This window comes from Dromiciops gliroides, chromosome 4, assembly GCF_019393635.1.
Source record: "Dromiciops gliroides isolate mDroGli1 chromosome 4, mDroGli1.pri, whole genome shotgun sequence".
In the NCBI taxonomy this organism is placed as follows: Eukaryota; Metazoa; Chordata; class Mammalia; order Microbiotheria; family Microbiotheriidae; genus Dromiciops; species Dromiciops gliroides.
The window spans coordinates 455359962-455380940 of NC_057864.1; the positions used below are offsets into that span (position 1 = coordinate 455359962).

The window sequence follows — 20979 nt, forward strand, 5'->3', positions numbered from 1 at the left end:
CACAGCTAGGAAGTGTCAAGTGTCAAGTGTCAATTTGGGTTAAGTGACTTGCCCAGGGTCACACAGCTAGTAAGTGTCATGTGTCTGAGGTCAGATTTGAACTCAGATACTCCTGAATCCAGGGCTGGTGCTTGATCCACTGCACCACCTAGTTGTCCCTAAGCCAGTGATTTTTACCTTCAACCAAGAATATCTTTGTTCTTGATAAAGAGACTGTTAAAAATACCTTATATACACCAAAATGTTCATAGTGTGTATACACACACACACACACACATTTTTTAAGTGAGGCAATTGGGGTTAAGTGACTTGTCCAGGGTCACACAGCTAGTAAGCGTTAAGTGTCTGAGGCTGGATTTGAACTCAGGTACTCCTGACTCCAGGGCCAGTGCTCTATTCACTGTACCACCTAGATGCCCGTGTATTTTTCATGGTAGCAAAAAACTGGAAATAAAATGAATGTCCATCAATTAGAGAGAACGGCTGGATATAATATAACATTAATGGGCCCTAAGAAAAGATGAATAGGGGAATTCAGAGAAACATGGAAAAACTGGTATGAGTCGATGCAAAATAGAATAAACCCAATACACACATAATCCTCACTCACAATTGTAAGTGAAGAAACCACTCAAAGGAAACTAAATGCTGAGTAACTGTCACTAACCATATAGGTCCTGAAGAACCTAAAAGGAATCCCCCACCCCCACCCCCCCTCCTCCCTGGTCAGAGGTGGAAGACTGGTTACGGAGCGTTTCACTCCCAGTCAGTTTCAGGGACTGGTTTTACTCAGCTGTGTAGCTGACGCACATTTTCCTTAAGAGATTAAGGTTGTTGTGAAACACAAGTATCTGGAGAAAACCCCCCCAGCACTGCTGGGGTGACTGGACAGGCCAGCCAGTGTGAAGGCAGACTCTTAGAAGACAGCCATCTCGCCTGGACAGCAACAAAGGCTTTCAACTTTTTTCACATATTTTTTTTTGGGGGGGAGGGGGACAATCAGGGTTAGGTGACTTGCCAACAGTGATACAGCTAGTCAGGGTCTGAGATCACATTTGAACTCAGGTCTTCCTGACTCCAGGACAGGTGCTCTATCCACTGCCACCTAGTGGCTCCTTTTATTCATTTTTTATAACCAAGACTCCATTACACACCAATTGTTAATGGATCTGTCGGGGACACTTGGTGCTATCCCGACTTGAAGCCAAGGTTTGGATGGTCTATCCTGGGAATGTACGTTTGCTTCCCAGAAGCAGGGCCTACTACTACGGGCACAGACCATCTATTTGGGAAGGTCGGCCAGCTCATACAAGGCAGTCCCGGGAGCCGTTCCCTAGCTGTAGGGCCGGTCAAGTCAAGCAGGTAAGTTGAAGCTGCTGAACTTAGCAGCCCTAGAACACAAATCCAACAGGTCTGGTGAAGCAAAGCAGTTTGGCACCTGCTGCTGAGAGCTCTTCCGCTGGAAGCATTGAATCATTCTGCTGGCACAAGAGTCTCAGCTGTCAGCCTTCTGAGTGAGAATGGACATGTGCAAGGCACGAAATATCAGAGACTGTGGCCATCTGCGACTCTGACGCTCGACAAGGCTAAGATGGCCGCGTAGGAGTTGCAGGGACAGAAATTCTAATGAAGGCCCTCTGTTCACAGGCTCCCTTATTAAGCCGGCATGGCATTCTTCCACAATGACATGGACGAAAGACAAGTCTCAATGGGAAGGGAGGACAATGCCCTCTCGTCACTTCAGGGCGACAGAACCTATTAAAACCTGCTGTCCACTCAGGCTGCAAGAGAGCCTCACAGAAGTAACATCCAGAGTGAAAGAACACATTAGACCCATTTCCCCCACAATGGTAAGGTTTTTTTGGGGGATTTTTTTCCCTTAAGAGTATTTATTTTTCCAGTTTCATGTAAAGACCATGAGGAAGCAAAGACGTGGTCATGGAAACCCCAAATTACAATTAATTCCTTATAAACATTCATTTTTATAAGATTTGGAGTTCCAAATTTTTCTCCCCCTCCTCCCCCAAAACAGAAAGCGATCTGATATAGGTTTTATTTGTACGATCACATTAAACATATTTCCACATTAGTTATGTTGCAAAAGAAGAATCAGAACAAAAGGGAAAAACCTCAAGAAAGAAAAAAACACAACAAAAGAAAAAGTAAACATCTAAGGGCTAAGTTTCCCATGGATGCCTTTTGGTTTTACATCACACCTGTTTCTGAATCCTTTCCTCTCCCCCTCCCCTATCCAGAGCCTTTTCTTGTGCAGAAGAAAAAACAGTTCAACAAAACCAAATGCGGGAATAGCTTTAACAGACGTGCACCATTCCACACCCCCAGTCCTCACCTCTGCCAGGAAGGGAAGAAGGTTCATTCTCTTAACGCTTTTTCAGCACCAAGCTCGGGTATTATTATGACAAAGTACTCAGTCATGTTATGGTTCTTTTTACATGGCCTCTAACTCACTTTGAAAACTTTAATTGTTCACTGTTAGAGGAGATCAGCTCCTTAGTGGTTACTAAATACAGGTTTGCAGGAAAAGCAATTAAGGAATCCTGAAGTCTCTGTCCTCAGGCCTCTCACCAAAGCTGCCAGGGCAAGGTGCTTGGCCAGGAGGCGCTCTAGCATGGCGCTGACCGCTCTCTGCCATGGCTTCCTGGGCACAGAATACACCCAGAGCCTCCCAGCGTCTGCATAGCCTAGAGGCTGTCGCTCACAGCTCATAGACCTTGGGCTCCCAAATCCCATTGTTCTTCAAAGCAAATGTTCTCCCCTGAGGAGACAGAAGCACGTGCAGGTGGCAAGGCTGACAAAGTACGAGGAGGAAAGTCAAGTTCTTAGCAACCAACGTTGATGGAATTAAAATAAAGCCAACTGAGTCAGAGAAAACCCGTTTAGCAACAGGCTATTTTAAAGGTTTGTGTATTCACTGAATAGTCAATTTTCTTGGGGGGAGGTACAGAATCAAAAAAGATATTGAGAAACTCCTGAAGGCCCAAGTTGGGGGTGGGGGAGGGGGCATGCCTTACAGAGCCGCCCTCCACACAGCTGCCACAGGGATCTTCCTCAAGTGCAGAGTGACTCCCGTTACTCTCCTAATCAATACACTCCCGTGACTCCCTATTGCTTCTTGGATACAATAACAGCTCCTGCTTGCAAAGCTCTCACAAGCTGGCTGCCTTCTGCAGACGAGCCCAGCTGGCATGCTTGGAAAGCTTCACCCCCCAGTCCTCCCTTCTCCCACACCAATTTAACACCTTGGAGCTGACGATGCCCCACTTCCATTATCACCTCCACACCAGAGAATTAATCCCTCATTTCCTTCTTTTTTTTGCAGGGCAATGAGGGTTAAGTGACTTGCCCAGGGTCACAAAGCTAGTAAGTGTCAAGTGTCTGAGGCCATATTTGAACTAAGGTCCTCCTGAATCCAGGGCCAACATTCTATCCACTGTGTCACCTAGCTGCACCCCGCCCCCCCACTTCCTTCTTCTGCCTGAAGCCTTTCATGATTTCTCCCAACTGACAACTCCACCCCACTCGGCCCCCACCTCCCCCATCCCCATTGTATGCTTTTGTAGTTTGTGTATAAATGGGTTGGTATATTCTCTCTCTCTAGAAAGAATGGGCACTCCTGGGGAACAAGATTTGTTGGCTTGCTTTCTCTTTTTCAATTGGTCTCTGCAAGCCCAGAACCTAACACAGGAATCACTTAACTGTTGCTCACTTGATGGCATTGATAAAACCCTTTGAGGCCACCTTCAGTACAATGGTCAAGGTCTCCTAAGAAGTTAGTGTAGATTCAGAATTGCTGAATGTAGACTTTTAAAAAATTATAGCCCAATTAACACAATTTTAAAAAAATAAAAAAGGAACAAGAGCTAGACTCTGAAGAGTTATCTCAACTCCTGAAAATCACCTACGTGTAAATGTTTACTTGGCTCAACTCCTATCATCATCCTATAAGAAAGTTACTGCCCAGTCTGGATCCTCTTTATCCAGACTGGGGCAGTCTGGCTGATGGAAACCCACACATAACTTAACTGCCTCATTTTTGTCACACGTTCCAGTCTTCTCTTCTTCAAACTCCATCAACCATGCTTCCTTTCCCTCCTCCCTCTGGGGCTGCCCATGTCACAAGCATCTCCCCCAGTCCCCGGAGAGCCTGGCCCTAGATCTCACTCTCCGGAGTGTCGAGGGCGTTTGCTGGAAAGCTCATCTCACTCCCTCTTTACTGGACCCTCCTTCCCACTACCCACAATCCTCCCCTCATCTCCACTTTTGGAATCCTGGGAAAAACAAGATCACGTCAACGATGTCATGATTCCTGCCCAGGGTATGTCATCTCCTCCCTATGGCACCCCTCCCATCCCAGGGTTTTTCCAGACCAAAGGGACCGTCCCTGGCTGGGGTGTTCACCATTACAACATGAGCTCCTTGAGGGCTGAGGCCGTCTGCTTTCAGATGTGTCTCCCCAGCACACACTGAATACATGTTCGTTCATTCATTCATTCATTCATTCATTCATCCTGGTTGCTGACATGCTTAGAAAAGTTGAATGAACTTCTGCTCTCAATGCTGCTGGGAGATGCTAATTGGTGGAGGGGTGACCCAAAGCCCCAGCTGTAGGTGTGGATGCAGACAGCACCAGAGTCATTCAAAGTTAGCCATAAATGGGGAATTAGAGGTTTGCTTCCCACAATTTTCAGCATATATATGTGTGTGTGTATATATATTTTGCAGGGATAATTTTATGCTAATATTCAACTTCTCGTTTTCTATTTGGTACATTTGTTTGCAGATCCATAGGAAAGTAAACCAGGTTTTGAACTGTTTTCTTTCCTTATTCCTTTTGAATTTTTCTTACTGGGGATGGTTCAGGGAGGGGTGGTGTTGTGGACAGAGATCGCATCAGAAATAAATATAATAGCAAAACCAAAAGGCACCAGCTTCTTGTTATTGGTTTGTTTTTTTGGTTTTTTGGGGGGTTTTTTGCAGGGCAATGGGGGTTAAGTGACTTGCCCAGGGTCACACTGCTAGTAAGTGTCAAGTGTCTGAGGCCGGATTTGAACTCAGGCACTCCTGAATCCAGAGCCAGTGCTTTATCCACTGCGCCACCTAGCCACCCCTTGTTATTGTTTTTTAAAGACGAGTAAAGCTCCCAAGGCACTTGTCCCATAACTCGCCTCATTAGATTTTTAGAGAAGAGAATCTGTCCTGCTCTCCTTGGTCCTGATCGCTCTTCTTGTCTCCAAGAAATTACACGGTGCATGCTTGTTGACTATTTCCAAATCCAGGCTTGAGAAAGTGTGTGATTAAGCTTTCCAGAGGATGGAACAGGTGTGGACTGGAGAATTCCTTTAGGATCCCGCGCTGAAGGACCTCGTAAGAAATGGCTCTCATCAGAGTAACAGCCAATTCCATCTGCAGAGTAATCGTGCTTTTTTCCCCCAACCTGAACCAAACTACTATCATGACTCACACTATCTCAAGTCAAACCGGTGACTCCCTCGGTGAGAGAGAGACAGCCAAACTGCTATGGCCCCAAGGTCGTTAGTGAAGGGGTGAGTGGGCCCTGTGAATGGGGATGGAAAGGACTGTTTGACTCCAGTAACAAACTATGGCAGCTCTCCTAAGGACTCCCTGTCAGTCTCTTCAGATGGTATCCTTGCTCATCGGGAAGGATGGTGGATCCAACAAGAAGCTGCTCCCCAATTTCTCACTGCCACACTGTGTTGGCAACTAGGCAGAGGCCTTCCTTTAAGGCAAGTGAAAGTTGAATGTATCTCACTTGGCCCCTCTAAGTTCACAAACACTCCTGACTTTCCAGCGGACCTCAGAGTGCCACACACACTGGCTAACTTGCCCTGCATCTCACTTTTCTGGTCCTCCTGTTTATCCACATTGAAGTCAGAAAAATCATTTTGCAGGATGGGAAACTTTGTGGTAATCATGGTGACTCCAAGCACGCACAGCGTTGTGGGAATCAGGGCTCAGAGCAAAGGCCCAAGTCACTGGACTTGGCACACTGGGCAGAAGAAGAGCATCAGTGCCTGGCTCACAATCACACAGCAGCTTAGTGTTCACACCCATTACCTCATCCCATCCTCTCCACCGCTCTGAAAAGGGCAGAGCTGACGTTTCACCCATAGATGAGGAAACAGAGGCTCTGAGAGAACATAAGATTTGCTCAGTCGCACAAGTTAGTGGCCAAACTTGGGCCTAGAGCTTAGTGACACAGTCCTTCGGCCTATAAAACAGGCAACCAATTCATTTCATCCACATGCCAGATTCATATAAATTGCTACAGATAAAATCTCATTATAACCCAGCTCCCAACTTATGCAAAAAGTTCAGAAAGTTATTTTAAATTGTTTGAAAACTGGGAATATACTTTCCCATTAGAATAATGTCAAGTTGGGGCAGCTAGGTGGCACAGTGGATAAAGCATCAGCCTTGGATTCAGGAGGACCTGAGTTCAAATCCAGCCTCAGACACTTGACACTAGCTGTGTGACCCTGGGCAAGTCATTTAACCCTCATTGCCCCGCAAAAAAACAAACAAATAAATAAATAAATATGTCAAGTTAACCCATAAAATATTTTAAGACTACTCATGTACTTAAAAGACCTGAGCCACCATGTGCAACCATGTTTTTTTGTTTTTGTTTTGCTTTCTGTGGGAAAACAAATTTGAAGTTGAGAAGACAAAATTACACATCCCTCTCAGCAGTGGGATGAAGAATCTGCTACTACCTCCTCCCATGGAGGATAATACAGGCAGGACTGACTTCTATCCAAGTCACTGTTTGCAGCCTGAGGTAGGGCAGGCAGCAGGGAAGCTTAGGAGGAGTTGGGAGGGCAAGGATTATGGGCTCCTGGAGGCACGGCCTTAGGAACACTTGTTGGCCTGTGGCCATGGCCACTGCTACCACTTATTACTCCAGAATAGTCCATCATCTTCAATTTACTGTGAAAAACAGACCAAGAGGCCAGTCCTTCCACAGCAAATTCTCAGGAACAAAGGCAGGTTGCTTATCTATGGCTCCATTTCAATGCCTTTTTACCTATGAACAAATTAAAAGTAATTTGAGAGAGGGTGAGGTAGAGTTGAGGCAACATGGAGGGAGCCAGTCATAAATCAAGGGAGACAAACCAAAGTGACAAGCAGAGACAAGAGTAAAACAGACAAAAGAGGAGCCAGTTAATAGAGAGCCATGGAGACATAGAGTGGGAGAGAGATCTGGAAGGGCACGGAGACCCCCTGAGAACAACATACACAGATGTGAAGACTGCTTGTATCTTTCCATTTCTGTATTTATCCACTGAGAAGGATGTCTACAATCTGTGCCTCTCCTTTCTTTATTCCTACTCTCTTCTTAACTTTCAGCAGTCTGGTTTCTGACCTCATCATTTAACTCCTCTCCTATTCCTGGTGACAGTATCCCTGTCCTCTGTCCCTCAGGCTCACAACCCCAGAGTCACCCTGGATCCCTTACTCTCTCATATCCAAGCTGTTGCCAAGGCTTGCTGATGCCCCCTTCTCTGACCCTGCCATCACTCCAGTGGCGGCCCCCATCTGGTCCTGCTGGTTGCTCTCTCTGCCTCAGATATTAGCCTACTCTAGTTTATCCTCTACTCAGCTGCCAAGTCTGACCACATCACCATACATACTCATTTCTCTCTATCACTTCCAAGACCAAACAGAAAATCCCCTTTGGCATTCAAAGACTTCATAATCTCCCTTCCTTCTCACCCCATCCACCCTCTCCTATCCACACCATGTACTCCGTAAATCAGGGATACTGACTTCTTTGCTGTTCCATCTTCTGACTCTGGGCACTTCCACTGGCTGTCACTCATGCCTAGAATCCTGGAATCCTCTCCCTTCTGGATTCCTTACCCTCTCCTCTCCAAGAAGCCTTTCCTGATTCTCTTAATGCTGGCACCTTCCCTTGCTTGAGTACCTCCCATTTATCCTGTGCGTAGCTTGTTTGTTGTTTGTCTGCATGTTGTGTGCCCCGTTAAAGTGTATGCTCCCTGACAGCAGGGAGAAACCCAAACATGTTGTTCATAACTTTTTACTATAAGCGGTGGGTAGAATATTAAGATCTTAACTAAGCCACATTTGAGCTGTATCACCATTAAAAAGTGGAGAGTCAGTAAGGGAAGATGAAGAGAAAAGAGACAATATGCGGGGGGGGGGGGGGGGGGGGGGGGGGGGGGAGGGGGAGGGGGAGGGAAGACGTCTGAAGCTGGGTCAGAGGACAGAAGAAGAGATCCTGGATGAGAAACCTGAGTAAGGCAGGCTTAGAACAAACAGGGAACTACCCTTCCAAGGCCTTTAGTTCTCTCCAAAAGTCCTACATCAGATTAAAAATACAACAAATGTTTCTTAGACACAAGGCAGGGTGAGGCACGCTCTCCCTCCGGCAGCAAGGCCTCACAGACTTCACTAGACCCAGCCCAGGACTGCAAGCGGCATCTCAACAGCTGCATGATGAAGCTGCACTGGGAGAAGCCGGCGAGGAAACCAAGAGCTTCTGCAATCCCCAGAGAAGAGTTCCTTTCCATTTGGGAAAACATTTCCTGGAGGCTTCCCTGCTCATCTGCATAGTGGCATGCAGCCTTTCCCCAGAATTTATCCTCAAAAAACCTCTCCCACAGGAGCAGCTAGGTGGCGCAGTGGATAAAGCACCAGCCCTGGATTCAGGAGGACCTGAGTTCAAATCCGACCTCAGACACTTGACACACTTACTAGCTGTGTGATGCTGGGCAAGTCACTTAACCCTCATTGCCCTAAAAAACAAACAAACAAAACCCTCTCCCATCACCACCACCACTCCTTTTGTAAAATCATTAAAATGTCATATAATCTGTTCTAAACTTGGCCCAAAGTACTTCCTAGCCAGAGAAATCACTGACATGCAAGCCCACAAGCTTTTCTCGGCCTGGCCTAGCAAACCTCCAGATATCAAACACACCTAAAAAATGTGCAGGCAAAATCCTTGATTAAAAACTGTGCAAATGTCACCAGATTTGAAGGTTATATTTCTGATCTGCGAGGGAATGAGGCCCTCGGAGCAGTCGGCTGCCTTTAAGAGCTGCCTGTTAAGCTTAATGCTGCCAACTCTCACCCCCTCACTTCTCACCCAAGGTATCTTCTCCACCAACAGTTCTAATGACCACTAGTGGGCACTGGATTCAACTCGTTTCAATTCCGTTCAAACATTCAGTCATTAAACGCTTAATATATGACAGAGATTGTTCTGGGGAAAGAACTACAACAGCCTCTGCTCAACCAGGAGGGTCCACATCACCTCGCCCACTCACGGCCATCACGAAGCAGAGCGTGACCGAGGTGAATCGGGGGAGGAGAACGCCGTCAGCTGGGAAGGAACAGCGAGCTGGCCAGGAAGGCTTCCTGAAGGGTGCCCGGGAGCAAATCTTTGAGGAAAGATTTCAACAGGCAAAGACAAGGAGAAAGTAGACAACCAGGCAAGAGCCAGAGAACCAGACTGGGCGAGGGCAAGGTGCCCAGATTGCCTGGAATAAAGACAGCATGAATAGGAATGATGTGAAATGAGAATCCGTTAGAAGATCCCCCACTTCTACTGCCGAGAACAGTCAAGAATTCCCTTCTTCGGTGCCTCAGTTTCCTTCCAGTCATACCACAGTGAGAACCCAGGACACAAACAAGGGCCCCGGCACTTGAATGAAGAGCCCCACAAGCACACAGGCCTATTTCCGACACTGTATCAGGATCTAGACAACATCAGTTGTCCGGAGGTCCTTCTGCTGCCAATGGCAGACACATATAGATCCATGAGATGGAAACCAATGGGGCAACTGTCACCTCCTGCTTGGGCAGGAAGGCTTTCTTACCTGTAGGTTATTGAGAGGCTCCATCTTCATAACTGGACCCAAGGTATTGAGGGGAAGGGACACATCAATGCTCTGGTTTGGCATCAGTGGAGTATGGATGGCCAAAGGAGTGCTAGGGATGACCCCAAAGCTAAGAGAGAAGGGAAAAAGAGGAGATTTAAGATAGCGAGGACTTAGCCAGCAGCATGGCTGGGGCTCTGAGGCTGGAAAACGAGAGGACTGACAGGAGGAGCCGATCAGTCTAAGTTCTACCTGGCAAAGTAACAGCGTGGGCTCCTGTTCTTCCAGGCAGAGCTGGATGTTCCCAGCAAACATCACAGCTTCTCCTTACAAGGACCACTTCCCTATCCCCCCTCACCCCTCCTCCAGCTGCTTCACGGACGAACTGCTTTTCCACAGTCCTCCTATTGCACTCTTAAGCTATTTATCCCGTGACTCCTCCACCATCTTGGCAAGAGGGAGAAGGACGATTAATTCCTTCACAACAAGAGAGGGATGGTTTTGTGGGTCACAGCATCACACACATCCAGAGGACAGACTCATGCATTTGCAAATCTGACTTTCATTCCTACTCCCTCTCACAGATTATCCACTGACTCAAGGAGAAACAGCAAACCTAAACAAAATGGAGTTGATTACCTTGGTTATTCTAAATGACTAAGAGGCAACTAAAGCTAAATTTGGCCAGTCGCATCTATAGCTGGCAGCACACACCGTTCTGCTAGTTTTCTTGGGTGAAGATAGGATGGTGTAGAAGGCGGGAAGAAAATGACAAAGAAAAATGATGTTAACAAAAAGAAAACAAAACCAAAAACCAAATCCCTTAGTCTAAAGAACAGCCATGAATAAAAAGGATTTCGCAAAGGCAGATCAGGAAAGCTAGCAGAAAGAACAAAACGGGCAACTTGATGTATGTTTTCTGTTTTACCCAATGAAGACATTATCATCACAGCACTTTTATATGATGTTAAAGTTTGCAAACTGCTTGAAAATACTATCTCACTTTTTCCTCACCACCACCATTGCACAGATAAGGAAACTGAGGCACAGATATTTAGTTAAGCAATTTGCCCCGGATCACACAGCTAGGTAAGTACCTGAGGATGGATTTGAACTCTGATTTTTCTAACCTAAGTCCAGTACCTGGTGCATGCTGTGCCACCTAGGGGCCCATCCATGTTCATGTTTCAATTACTTTTAGAAACAAAGGTAAGTATGCAAACACTTTGCTAAGATAAGGAACTAAGTAATTTATATAGAAATCTATCCCTCAACTGGATGCATCTTTTTTCCTTGTCAAGGACACTGAAATAGGCTTTTTTTTTTGGGGGGGGGGGGGTGTCCCAAGGGCAATGAGGGTTAAGTGACTTGCCCAGGGTCACACAGCTAGTAAGTGTCAAGTGTGTGAATCCGGATTTGAACTCAGGTCCTCCTGAATCCAGAGTCGGTGCTTTATCCACTGCGCCACCTAGCTGCCCCTGAAATAGGCATTTTTAAGCTGGGGATAGGAAACTCTCCCTGATGACTCACTAGGCCAAAAGGCAATCTATCTGCTCTGTGATTCCAAAGCCAGGACCAACAGAAATCAGAAGCTTGCCCTGAGCCATCAAAGCAGTGTCTCTTTCATTAGAACATATCTTCTGCCTGCAACATACTACTGTTCTGAAACAGACTGTACCTTCAGGAGAAATTTCCTGGACAGCTCATTGTACAGGGCAGAAGAAAGTACAAGCCAGCCAGACACATTCATGGTTTCCAATGTGCTAATTCAAAAAAATATTCCGGAAGGTGAAAACATTTGCAAATGGTTTAAAGTGAATAAAAATGATTGCTGATAGAAGCCCAAATTTCAGAAATGCAGCCTCTTGGCTAACATAAATAGATATGATGATTCAAGAGTTAATTACTCCTATTTTATAAGCAGAGTTGAATCTTTCACAATTACCAAAAAAAAAAAATCCCACAAGTGAAATCTAAAACATTTCCTCCCCCTTTCTTTTTTTTATTTTTTATTACAAAGGAAAGCCTGTTATATATGGGGGAAGGGGAAGGAGTATGTTCAGAAATGAAGGGACCTTGCAGTCAGTTCCTTAAGCAATGAAAATTTAACAGGGACCACTGGTGCTTCAGAACTCCTAGACTTGGGCCTTTTATTTCTTCCTTCTGGGTTTCTTGCTAGGGCAAAAAAAGTTAACGCCAAGAGCTGCCAGACTGCAACGTGTGTTTAACTATCTTGGTACCCTTGGGCCCTGTGGCCTCAGTAACAAGATATGGGGTATGGTGAGGCACTGTAAAGTGCTATTCCTGACACCCACAAAAGCTCACTCTTTGGAGACTGTTTTAGTTCAATCAACAAACACTTATTAAGTATGGTTTGTCACTGTGACCAACAAGGGGTCAAAAAGAGTCAGACACAACTGAAACAACTGAACAATGTCAAAAACCCTGAGCATACAGAGAAAGGCAAAAACCACTCTGCTCTCATGTTCAGGTTACAGTATTTCAACAAAAAAATACACTCTGAGAAAGGTCTCATGTATAGAAAAATACAATTTTTTGGAAAATCAAAGGTAACTTCTAAGAACTGATGTAGAACAAAGCAATTAGAAACAGGATTTTTAACAATGACCTTAGTAACCTAAAGGAAAGCAACACTGAATGCCTTCAGAACTCTAATCAATGCGATATCAATCACAACTTCATAGTACTGAAGAAGAAGCATACTTTTGCCTTTGCACAGTGGTAGTGGACTATAAGAGGGGAATTTTTAGACATGGCCAATATGTTGATTTGTTTTGCCTAATTGTGTCAATCTGTCACAAGGGAGGGTTCTATGACAATGTAGGGAAAGAAGACACTGAAAATGAAGTGATGTTGGGGCAGCTAGATGGCACAGTGGATAGAGCACTGGCCCTAGAGTCAGGAGGACCTGAGTTGAAATCCGGCCTCAGACACTTAACACTTACTAGCTGTGTGACCCTGGGCAAGTCACTTAACTCCAATTGCCTCACCAAAAAAAAAAAAAAAAAAAGAGTGATGTTAAAAAAAGAGCATTAACAAAACAAGTAGAAATTAAAAGTCTGCATTCTCTAGGATGACTAGTCAGAGTGCTGTCTCATGGCAGTCGGTATCTGGGCCTTGGCTTCATGATTCCAAATGATGGCTGAGCTATCACCCACAATTCAGCTGCTGAGCCGAAAGTAAAGGCCATCGGTGCGAGACCCGGGCCTCCTCCCGAGTCTACGGCCTACCAAAAGGAGAGGTTTCCCATGATGTAATGGCCCACTCTCTGCCTGAGCATGAGGCCCCAAGGCCAAGCTGAGTGGTTCAGGTTTCTTACCTGTTCTTGTTAAACTGAATAGCAAAATCTGTCATGTGTTGCAGCGCTTTATTGGTGAAGTTCATGTCCATGTAGATGTGGCCCTGCCGGTGAGTGAATGTTCCGGAAATCTCCAGGCCTTTTGCTTTCACTGCAGGGAGCCAAACCTGAAAGGCAGCACAAAGCCATTTGGACCAGGAAGTGCCAGAGAGACAATGTGCTATCATCCAGATGTCCTGGGGAAGAATACGAAGCTAAAACGCCCCGCAGAACAAAGTCTTTCTCTGGTGCCGGCTGCTCTGACCAGCCACCACAGTTCACCCACAATCACTCAGATGGATGATCAAGCCTGCCCCTTTCCCCTGACCAAACTGGTCACTGCAGGGAGAAGAAATAAGGAAAGATGAGGAACTTCAGGCAGCTCCTGACAGGTGTTAACAGTCTGGGTTCAAAACCTAGTAGTAAATGAAAGTGACTGCCAAAAGGCCGTCCTGGGGTTCTAAGGAGTTTGTCATCACCGTCTTCTACCAGACATCCGAGCTTTATTATATTCAAAACATTGCATTCATCCTGCCAAGAATGACAACAGCATCTAAGACTGATTGTGTCACGTGCTTTGTGCTGAATTTCTAAGACAAGATTCCATTTTCTGGGAGGCTTTATAACTCGTTTAGAGTTAGGCAAGGCCCTGGGTAAGGCTCATTTAGCCAAAGCCAACCTGATGGCCTGCTCTCAGATAAATTATACTAGAACAACTTTGTAGAGAGAGTCATCACCACAGCAGACTGCATCTATGGAATGCATCTATGTCCTGGGAAAGACAACCTGAGATGCTCTGGAAGGAAATGATAAATAAGCAAACAATTCAATAAGAAATAAAATACACGATTCCCCAGAAGGCAATGATGAAGCACATTAAGTCCAGTCAGACTAGGAACTCTGGCCTGGTGAGACATCCCTGGATTTTGAAAGTACTATAACCCCAAAGGAGCTTCTCCAAAATAACAAGGCCTTTTTTTTTTTCATGTCCTTATTAATTCCACAAAACTTTGTGCTTTATTACAGCAAGAACCTGTAATTCTGCCAGTGTGAACACTCCCCTTGTCAATAGCAATTCTGCTACATCATAGTCCATGAATGGTTTTTATGGTAAACAAACCCATCATTCACCATCATCCACTGGTGATAAGCCTCTTCAGAGTTAATTAAATTGGGCCTCAGACCACAGTTCATAACTAGGCCACTCCTTAAAGGCTTTCTATGTGGTAGGTAGGTCTGACAGAATCCATATGCCTGCTATGTTAAAAAATAAATCTGTTTTACACTAATAGCAAATGATAGAAAGCTGAAAGATAGTCTGTTACAAACGTTATCGTAAGAAAGGCACAGGAGAAGATGCTATGGTGAAAAGAGTAAGCAAACCGGGAGGGAGAAGCTCAGAGCTTTCATCAACTCTGTCCACAACCACGGGCAAGTCACGAGCCCTCTGGTTCCTGCATTAGATGAAATCTGAGGACACTCAGTTCTCCTAACTGATGACTCTCAGAGTCAGAGAAAAGCATGTTACCCTCGTCTACTTCTACCAAACAGGATACCAAAAGACTAAGAAACAAAGCACGCTAGATTTCCCCTGCACTGACGTCAGGATGGACAGATTGGATGATGCCGTATGATACAGGAAACGAGTTCACCTCCTCAGGACCATGCGGTGAGAATAGCAGTGGCCTCTAGTTGGTGAGTCTGAGCCTGGCTATCTCCTCTTGCCCCTTGGAACAAACTCCCACGTATAAGAAACAGCACAAGTCAGATCCACCACCAAAATCACGAGGACCCCATGCCCTGTCCAGAGAGAAGGTGCCACCAGGATGTTCTCTTGACTTACAGCTTTGGGAGCCACAAACCCTCCAGGCGCCAGGCCTATGCCAGTGGAGAGTTCAAAGAGGTCGTTGAGTCCACTGCTAACCACAGCAGGAGTAGGTGATGGGGCAAAAGTTGCAGGCACAGAAGATGGAATGAAGGACTGTCCCACCTACAGAGGGAGAAAAAAAACCACAACAACGTAAGACAAGAAGAAAGGGGGAAGGAGAGTCATAGTGCAAACTGGACATATCTAATCATCACCAAGGGCAGATGGACATCACGGGCACTTGAGCATAGTGACAAGTCAATGAGGAAGCACTCAGTGAAACAAAGCAATCCCAGCGACTGGGGGAGACGGATCCACACTCTCTCTCTTCAATACCAAATAAGCTTTGTGGCCCAAAAGGGCTGCATTTTCACAGGAACGCACGCTCCAGGCTATTTTTGAGAGAGCACAAAAGTACGGAATGAGGACACAGGGACCCAAGGTTGGCTTCTTTTTTTTCCCCTTTCCAATTTTAGCTTCCATGATTCTTTGCAAAAGGCCTCTGGACATCACCAAATGGAAGGGGAAAAGCCTGCTTGTGCAGGAAGGGGCAGCGGCTCCATTCCCACTGGGGTCTGCCCATCTCTTTTGCCATGTCTTGTTCTCCCCTTCCAAGAACATTTAGGGGCCCCTCCCCCAGAAAGGTGGGTACTTTCTCTCTCAAACACACTCTCTCGGGAACCTCTCACTCTCACAGAGTCCAGATCACTCTCCATTGCATGCTAGATGACACCAGGGTGTAAGAGCGTTTTCTAACCAAGAGAGGAGTTTCAATTTCCTTTTAACTCTTAATGACAGGAAGCCTGAGAAATTCCTGAAGAAACCAACACTCCAAGCCCTGAGGATGTAACCACCCTGACAACTCAAAATGACCTTCCCTGGCTCTGCTACTCTTCTGACACTGCCATCTTGGTCTGCACATACAAGGTGTGACAGCAGCAATGGCTGCTTTGAGAGAACGAGTGGACAAAAAAAAAAAAAAGTTCTATATAATTGGGACAGGGAAGGGACACTATTTTCCCACTGTGAAAGAAATTGATGGCACTTACTGCCGGACTTCCTCCAATGCCCCCGCCAAGGTCACTGCCAAGCTGAAAGAGAGAAAGGAGAGAGAGGAGAGAAAGGTAGAGTTCATTTAGCTACGTACTAGAAGCCAGAACAGAATTTGCAGTTTGGACTCCTGAGGAGCTGGGGAATACACACTGTCTAATACAACCTAGACAAAGGTCTAAGTCATAAGGTCCTAGGAAGGACGTCTAAGAAAAACCCTTAGAAGGAAGTTGGACCTGAGATCTCTCAGGGATACTTCAGATCCAATCTTTGCACAGCAGCGCTTGGACAAATGCCCAAAAAATCCTGTCCCCAAGCACTGATATGCTTTAAACGTCCTTTTAAAAAATAAAAACCAACCTCCCCCCGTGGCACCTGCTCCTTCACACTTCTGAAAAGTCCTTTTGCTGATAAATAAACTAGCAAAGGAGGCACAAATAAAAATCAACATGGCATTTTCAAATCTGTGCCGGCAGCCAGCCACAAACAGAACGGGGTTTAAAGCTTAACAAAATGTACTAAAAGACAAGAGTTGGGACAGGAGGGAACCACACCACCTGTGACCTGCAGCTTCACAACTCCCCTTCCTACTGACTCCTTTTCAACTCTTCTGAGAAGAGGGATGACTCTTCTGGCAGGAAGCTAAACAGCTGAAAAGCTGGACTAGAGTCCTGGCCTTGCTGCTAAATAAGCAGACTGTGAACCTGGGAAAATCAGGGACACTTCCCAGGATTTTCTTTTCTCATCTGTAAAATTAGGAGATCACACTAGAAGACTTCTGTGTTCCCTTCCAGCTCTGAAATCCTGCAATTTGAAAGGACTCAAGGACTCAAGACTGACCCCATCAATTAGCCTTTCACCCACTTCCCACTCAGAGTTGAGGGGCCACAATAAAGGTCTTGAGAAGAGTCAGCCATGATAAAAACTGGCCATGAGAAAAGTCCAAGATGACTCTACTAGTACAGCACACTAAAAAACAAAAAACAAACAAACCTCCCCCCAACACTAAAAACCCACCTTTTTCTTAAACATCACCCCTTAAAAACAAAAAACCACCATTTTCTACTACGTAGGTTACCACCTCCCAAGATTTTTACACATCTCTTGTAGAAAGGAGGTGAGTGAGAACAAAGGACAAAAGATGAACAATCCAAGGGCTGCTTGCACTTCTATGTGTGAAATGCCAAAGGCCAGAGGGGAAAATCTCCTGTGTTGGAGAGACCCTCTACAGAAGAGTTATAGAAGCCCACACAGAACCAGAGGCACTGATGGGCTGTAATCCAAGCCAGGGCGACCAATGATCCACATCCACAAGATCATGGGCCCACAGAAGTATCAAAGTACCTTGTCCTTGGCTCTTGCCTGACACCTGGAGATCTCTCTCCATGCAGTACAGGACACTCAACATTCTCTATAGGACAACAGTGCACCCTCTGCCTTCTGCCAGTGGAAGTGGGGGGAACCACCATCCTGGGAAGATTTACTTTGTGTATCCCTTGCATCTTACAAAAGAGACTTTAGGGCTTCACCTGATGGAATGAACGTGGAATTTAAAACCAATAAGTGCAAGATGACTATTTCCCCCATGACAGCCAACTTCTATTGTCCACGGATGCCAGAGATACCATGAACTTATATTAATAGGCATGCCCAACATAAAACACAGAGACAGAAATCCCAGTTACTGAACTTTTAAAAGCCCTTTTTCAGTACACGACTTCTAAATCACACACTCAAACAAGTCATTAATGACAAGAAACTAAGAGGAAAAAAATAGTGGGTATGGGGTAAATGGAAAAGATTTTCACTTAGCACTTTTCTCCTAGGTTCTGCAATAATATCTACCTCATTTAAGATAGGCTTCCTGGAAAACATGAAATTCCATCAATTCAACGTTGGAAAAAAAAAAAATCTGAGTCCCTACCATGTACAAAGCCCTGTACCCGGCAGGCATTAGGAGTGGGATACCATGTGTATAAGTAAGAGATGGGGGGAAAATGTGCAAATTAACTACATCAAATAAAATGTGTTAAAAGTCACAAGAAACAGAATAAAGTGCTATTGAATTCCAAAGAGAGAAAGACTGGCTTTGGCTAGAGAATCAGGAAAGATTACATGTGGACATGGCTTCCTGACAGAGCCTAGAAAACCCTGAAAAGACCAGGGCAATAGAAAGGGTGTGGGAGAAAGAAAAGGGCATTCTAGGAAAAGGGAACACTGTAAACCCAAAAAGGTATGGAAGAAGACAATCTCAGGACTGGCTAGAGAAACAATAGTAGTTCTGTTTGAAGTGGATAGGCTACAGGAAGGAGATAGTAAAAGAAATAAGGCTTAAAAGGGCCAAATGGTAGAAGGTCTTAAATGTCTCTCATATAGAAAGCTTGAAAAAGAGTCTTACTTAACACAAAGTTGATTATAACAATGATGACTAAGGTAGAGAAAACAATCAAATAATCACAGGCCACTCACTCCAGAGACAGACTTGAAGAATTCCATTCCTGCTAATGGGTCTTCATTTTTCAGGTAAATAGATGGGTTGCATTAATCAAGTATCATTTTCCTTTAAGGTCCCCAGAAGCATTTACAAGATAAATCAGTACTAAAACCCAAGAAGATTCAACTGTTTATCAGTATCTCTGGAAAGAGACATGGTTTTCCAATTGTTTTCACAGCTATGTGAAAGGAGTCTCTATGGCAGCCGAGTAAGAACAGAGAGAAAAGACTAAACCAAGTTACGAGGGATTCAGAAAAATTCTGTCTCCTTTATCCAGATGTTATCATCACACCCATAGGCTAGCAGCATAACCCAGAAAGAGACAGGATTCTGTGTGGCTCCAGAATTCAAGGATGAGGAAAAAGAAAACACTTGGGGGCAAGCAGGCTTATGACCAAGGAGCAAAGACTCTCTGGGTCCTGGTGGTTCTCAGCCACACGGAAGTAGGGTGCCCACACAACCTTCATTTCCAAGGTTTTGGTCCTTTTGCCATTGAGTATTATGTTAATATCTCAGCTGTTTGTCAATATTAACTGTAAAACAAAGTCACTGAAGAGCAATTCTAATCATTGTATTATTTTTGCTTGGCTTAGCAGGTAAAAACCCCACTAGTATCTCAAGCTTTGATCCTGTGGTGACAAAGCCCAGAATGCACCAGAGCAGAATAATATAAACTGCTTGCATTTATACAGCACCTGCAAGATCTTAAAATAATTTCCACATGTTACTTCATTGGCTTTTTCACAACCAACCTGTTAGGTCAATATTACAGGCATAATTAGCCCCACTTACAAATGAGGAACATTAGGCTCTAAGAGGTCAAAGAAAGTGCCCTTGGTAACCCAGCTATTAAATGTCGGAGAAAGGATTCATACTTGCCACTATCTCCTCTGCCATTCTAAAAATCCTTGTCCCCCTCATTTCTGCTTCCTGTTGTCTGTTCAGTACCAAAAAGGAAAAGCAGAACAGCATAATGCGAGTCTTGAAAGCCCTGAAGTCTTGACTCAATGCCCATCTCTTGCAGATTCCAATTATGCCCTGCCACCCCCACAATTTAATCCCTGGAGCAATTCTCTAACTGCTGCAGATCCACATTGGTGAAGGGAGCTTACTCAATGATTTAAATCTCAAATCCATTTCCACCATCCCAACCCTTGTTCAGTAATTTTTTTCAGTCCTGTCTGACTCTTTGTGACCCCACTTGTGGTTTTCTTGGCAAAGATACTGGAGTGATTTGCCATTTCCTTCTCCAACTCATTTTACAGATGAGGAAACAGAGGCAAACAGGGTTAAGTGATGTGCCCAGGGTCACACAGGTAGCAAGAATCTGAGACTGGGTTTGGACTCAGGAAAATGAGTGTGTCTGTCTGTCTGTCTGTCTCTCTCTCCCCCACCCCTCCCTCCCTCCCTCCCTCCCTCCCTCCCTCTCTCTCTCCAGGCCGAGCACTCTATCCACTGCACCATCTAGCTGCCCCCTCCAACTACCCCCGCCCCAAATCCCTATCTTTTCAAAGGCTTATTCAGACACAGCTACACTCAGTCACTGTCTGCTCTAATGTAACAAAGTTGAGGGCTTGCTCTCTGCTAGGTCGTGGTCAGCAGAATGAAAAACGACCAAATATACCTCAGCACACAGCCAAGGTAGAGACTCCTCTCTGTCCTGCTCCTTAATTAACCAAACTGCCCACTTTCCTCACATGAAGGATGTCACCTACTAGTTAAATTCTGGTGTCAAACAGCTTCTGACAAGGAAGATGGGAAATAAAAACAGCTACTTTAGCCACCACTGAACTCAACAAACTTACTCTGGGACACCCTCCTCTTGGTTGATTGCAGCAGCCACTTTCCATTGGCCCTATTGCCAAAGCTGCTTTTTCCCATATTTGCCACAAAGAAAAAAAATGCCACTGTCAAGGTAGCTAACTCAATAAAAGGAAAAAAAGACAGAAAAGAGATCAAGTAATAAGCAATGAATCCTTTCAAGTGCTGAAATTTCAGAGGGGGTGGGAGGAAAGGCCTGGGGACAAGCTCTGCTCACACCATATTCTACACTCCAGTTGCTAATAATGTAACTTCCCCAGCCCTTCTTTGTCCAGGGCACACATGAAGGTTAATGGGCAGTTGCTGCAGCTGTGTGTCCCCCTCCCCCCTACACATTCTGGAATTGGGGTCATGGTATACTCACTACCTAGCAGCATCTGTATTAAGCGCTCCATGGGTTATGGCTGCAGAGTGCTGGTAGCTGTGCAGTTAATGGTCATTTCTAGGGCACAGCTGTCTCTGCTACATTATGTGAGTCCTGAATCAGAGCACACGGGGTCTGCTA

General features: G+C 45.3%; 1 protein-coding gene across 4 annotated transcripts in view; it reads right to left on the bottom strand.

The window, feature by feature from the left end:
• The window catches only part of AP2B1 (adaptor related protein complex 2 subunit beta 1), a 128981-nt gene that overhangs the window by 31932 nt on the left and 76070 nt on the right, over positions 1-20979 (bottom strand). For 3 of the 4 annotated variants that reach the window (XM_043964235.1, XM_043964234.1, XM_043964236.1), the window contains exons 15-18: positions 16159-16200; positions 15086-15232; positions 13225-13370; positions 9885-10014 (exon numbers count right to left, since the gene is read on the bottom strand). In XM_043964235.1, the coding sequence (XP_043820170.1) occupies positions 9885-10014; positions 13225-13370; positions 15086-15232; positions 16159-16200 (465 nt within the window). The remainder of the gene's footprint in view (positions 1-9884; positions 10015-13224; positions 13371-15085; positions 15233-16158; positions 16201-20979) is intronic. The other variant, XM_043964237.1, reaches the window with a different exon arrangement.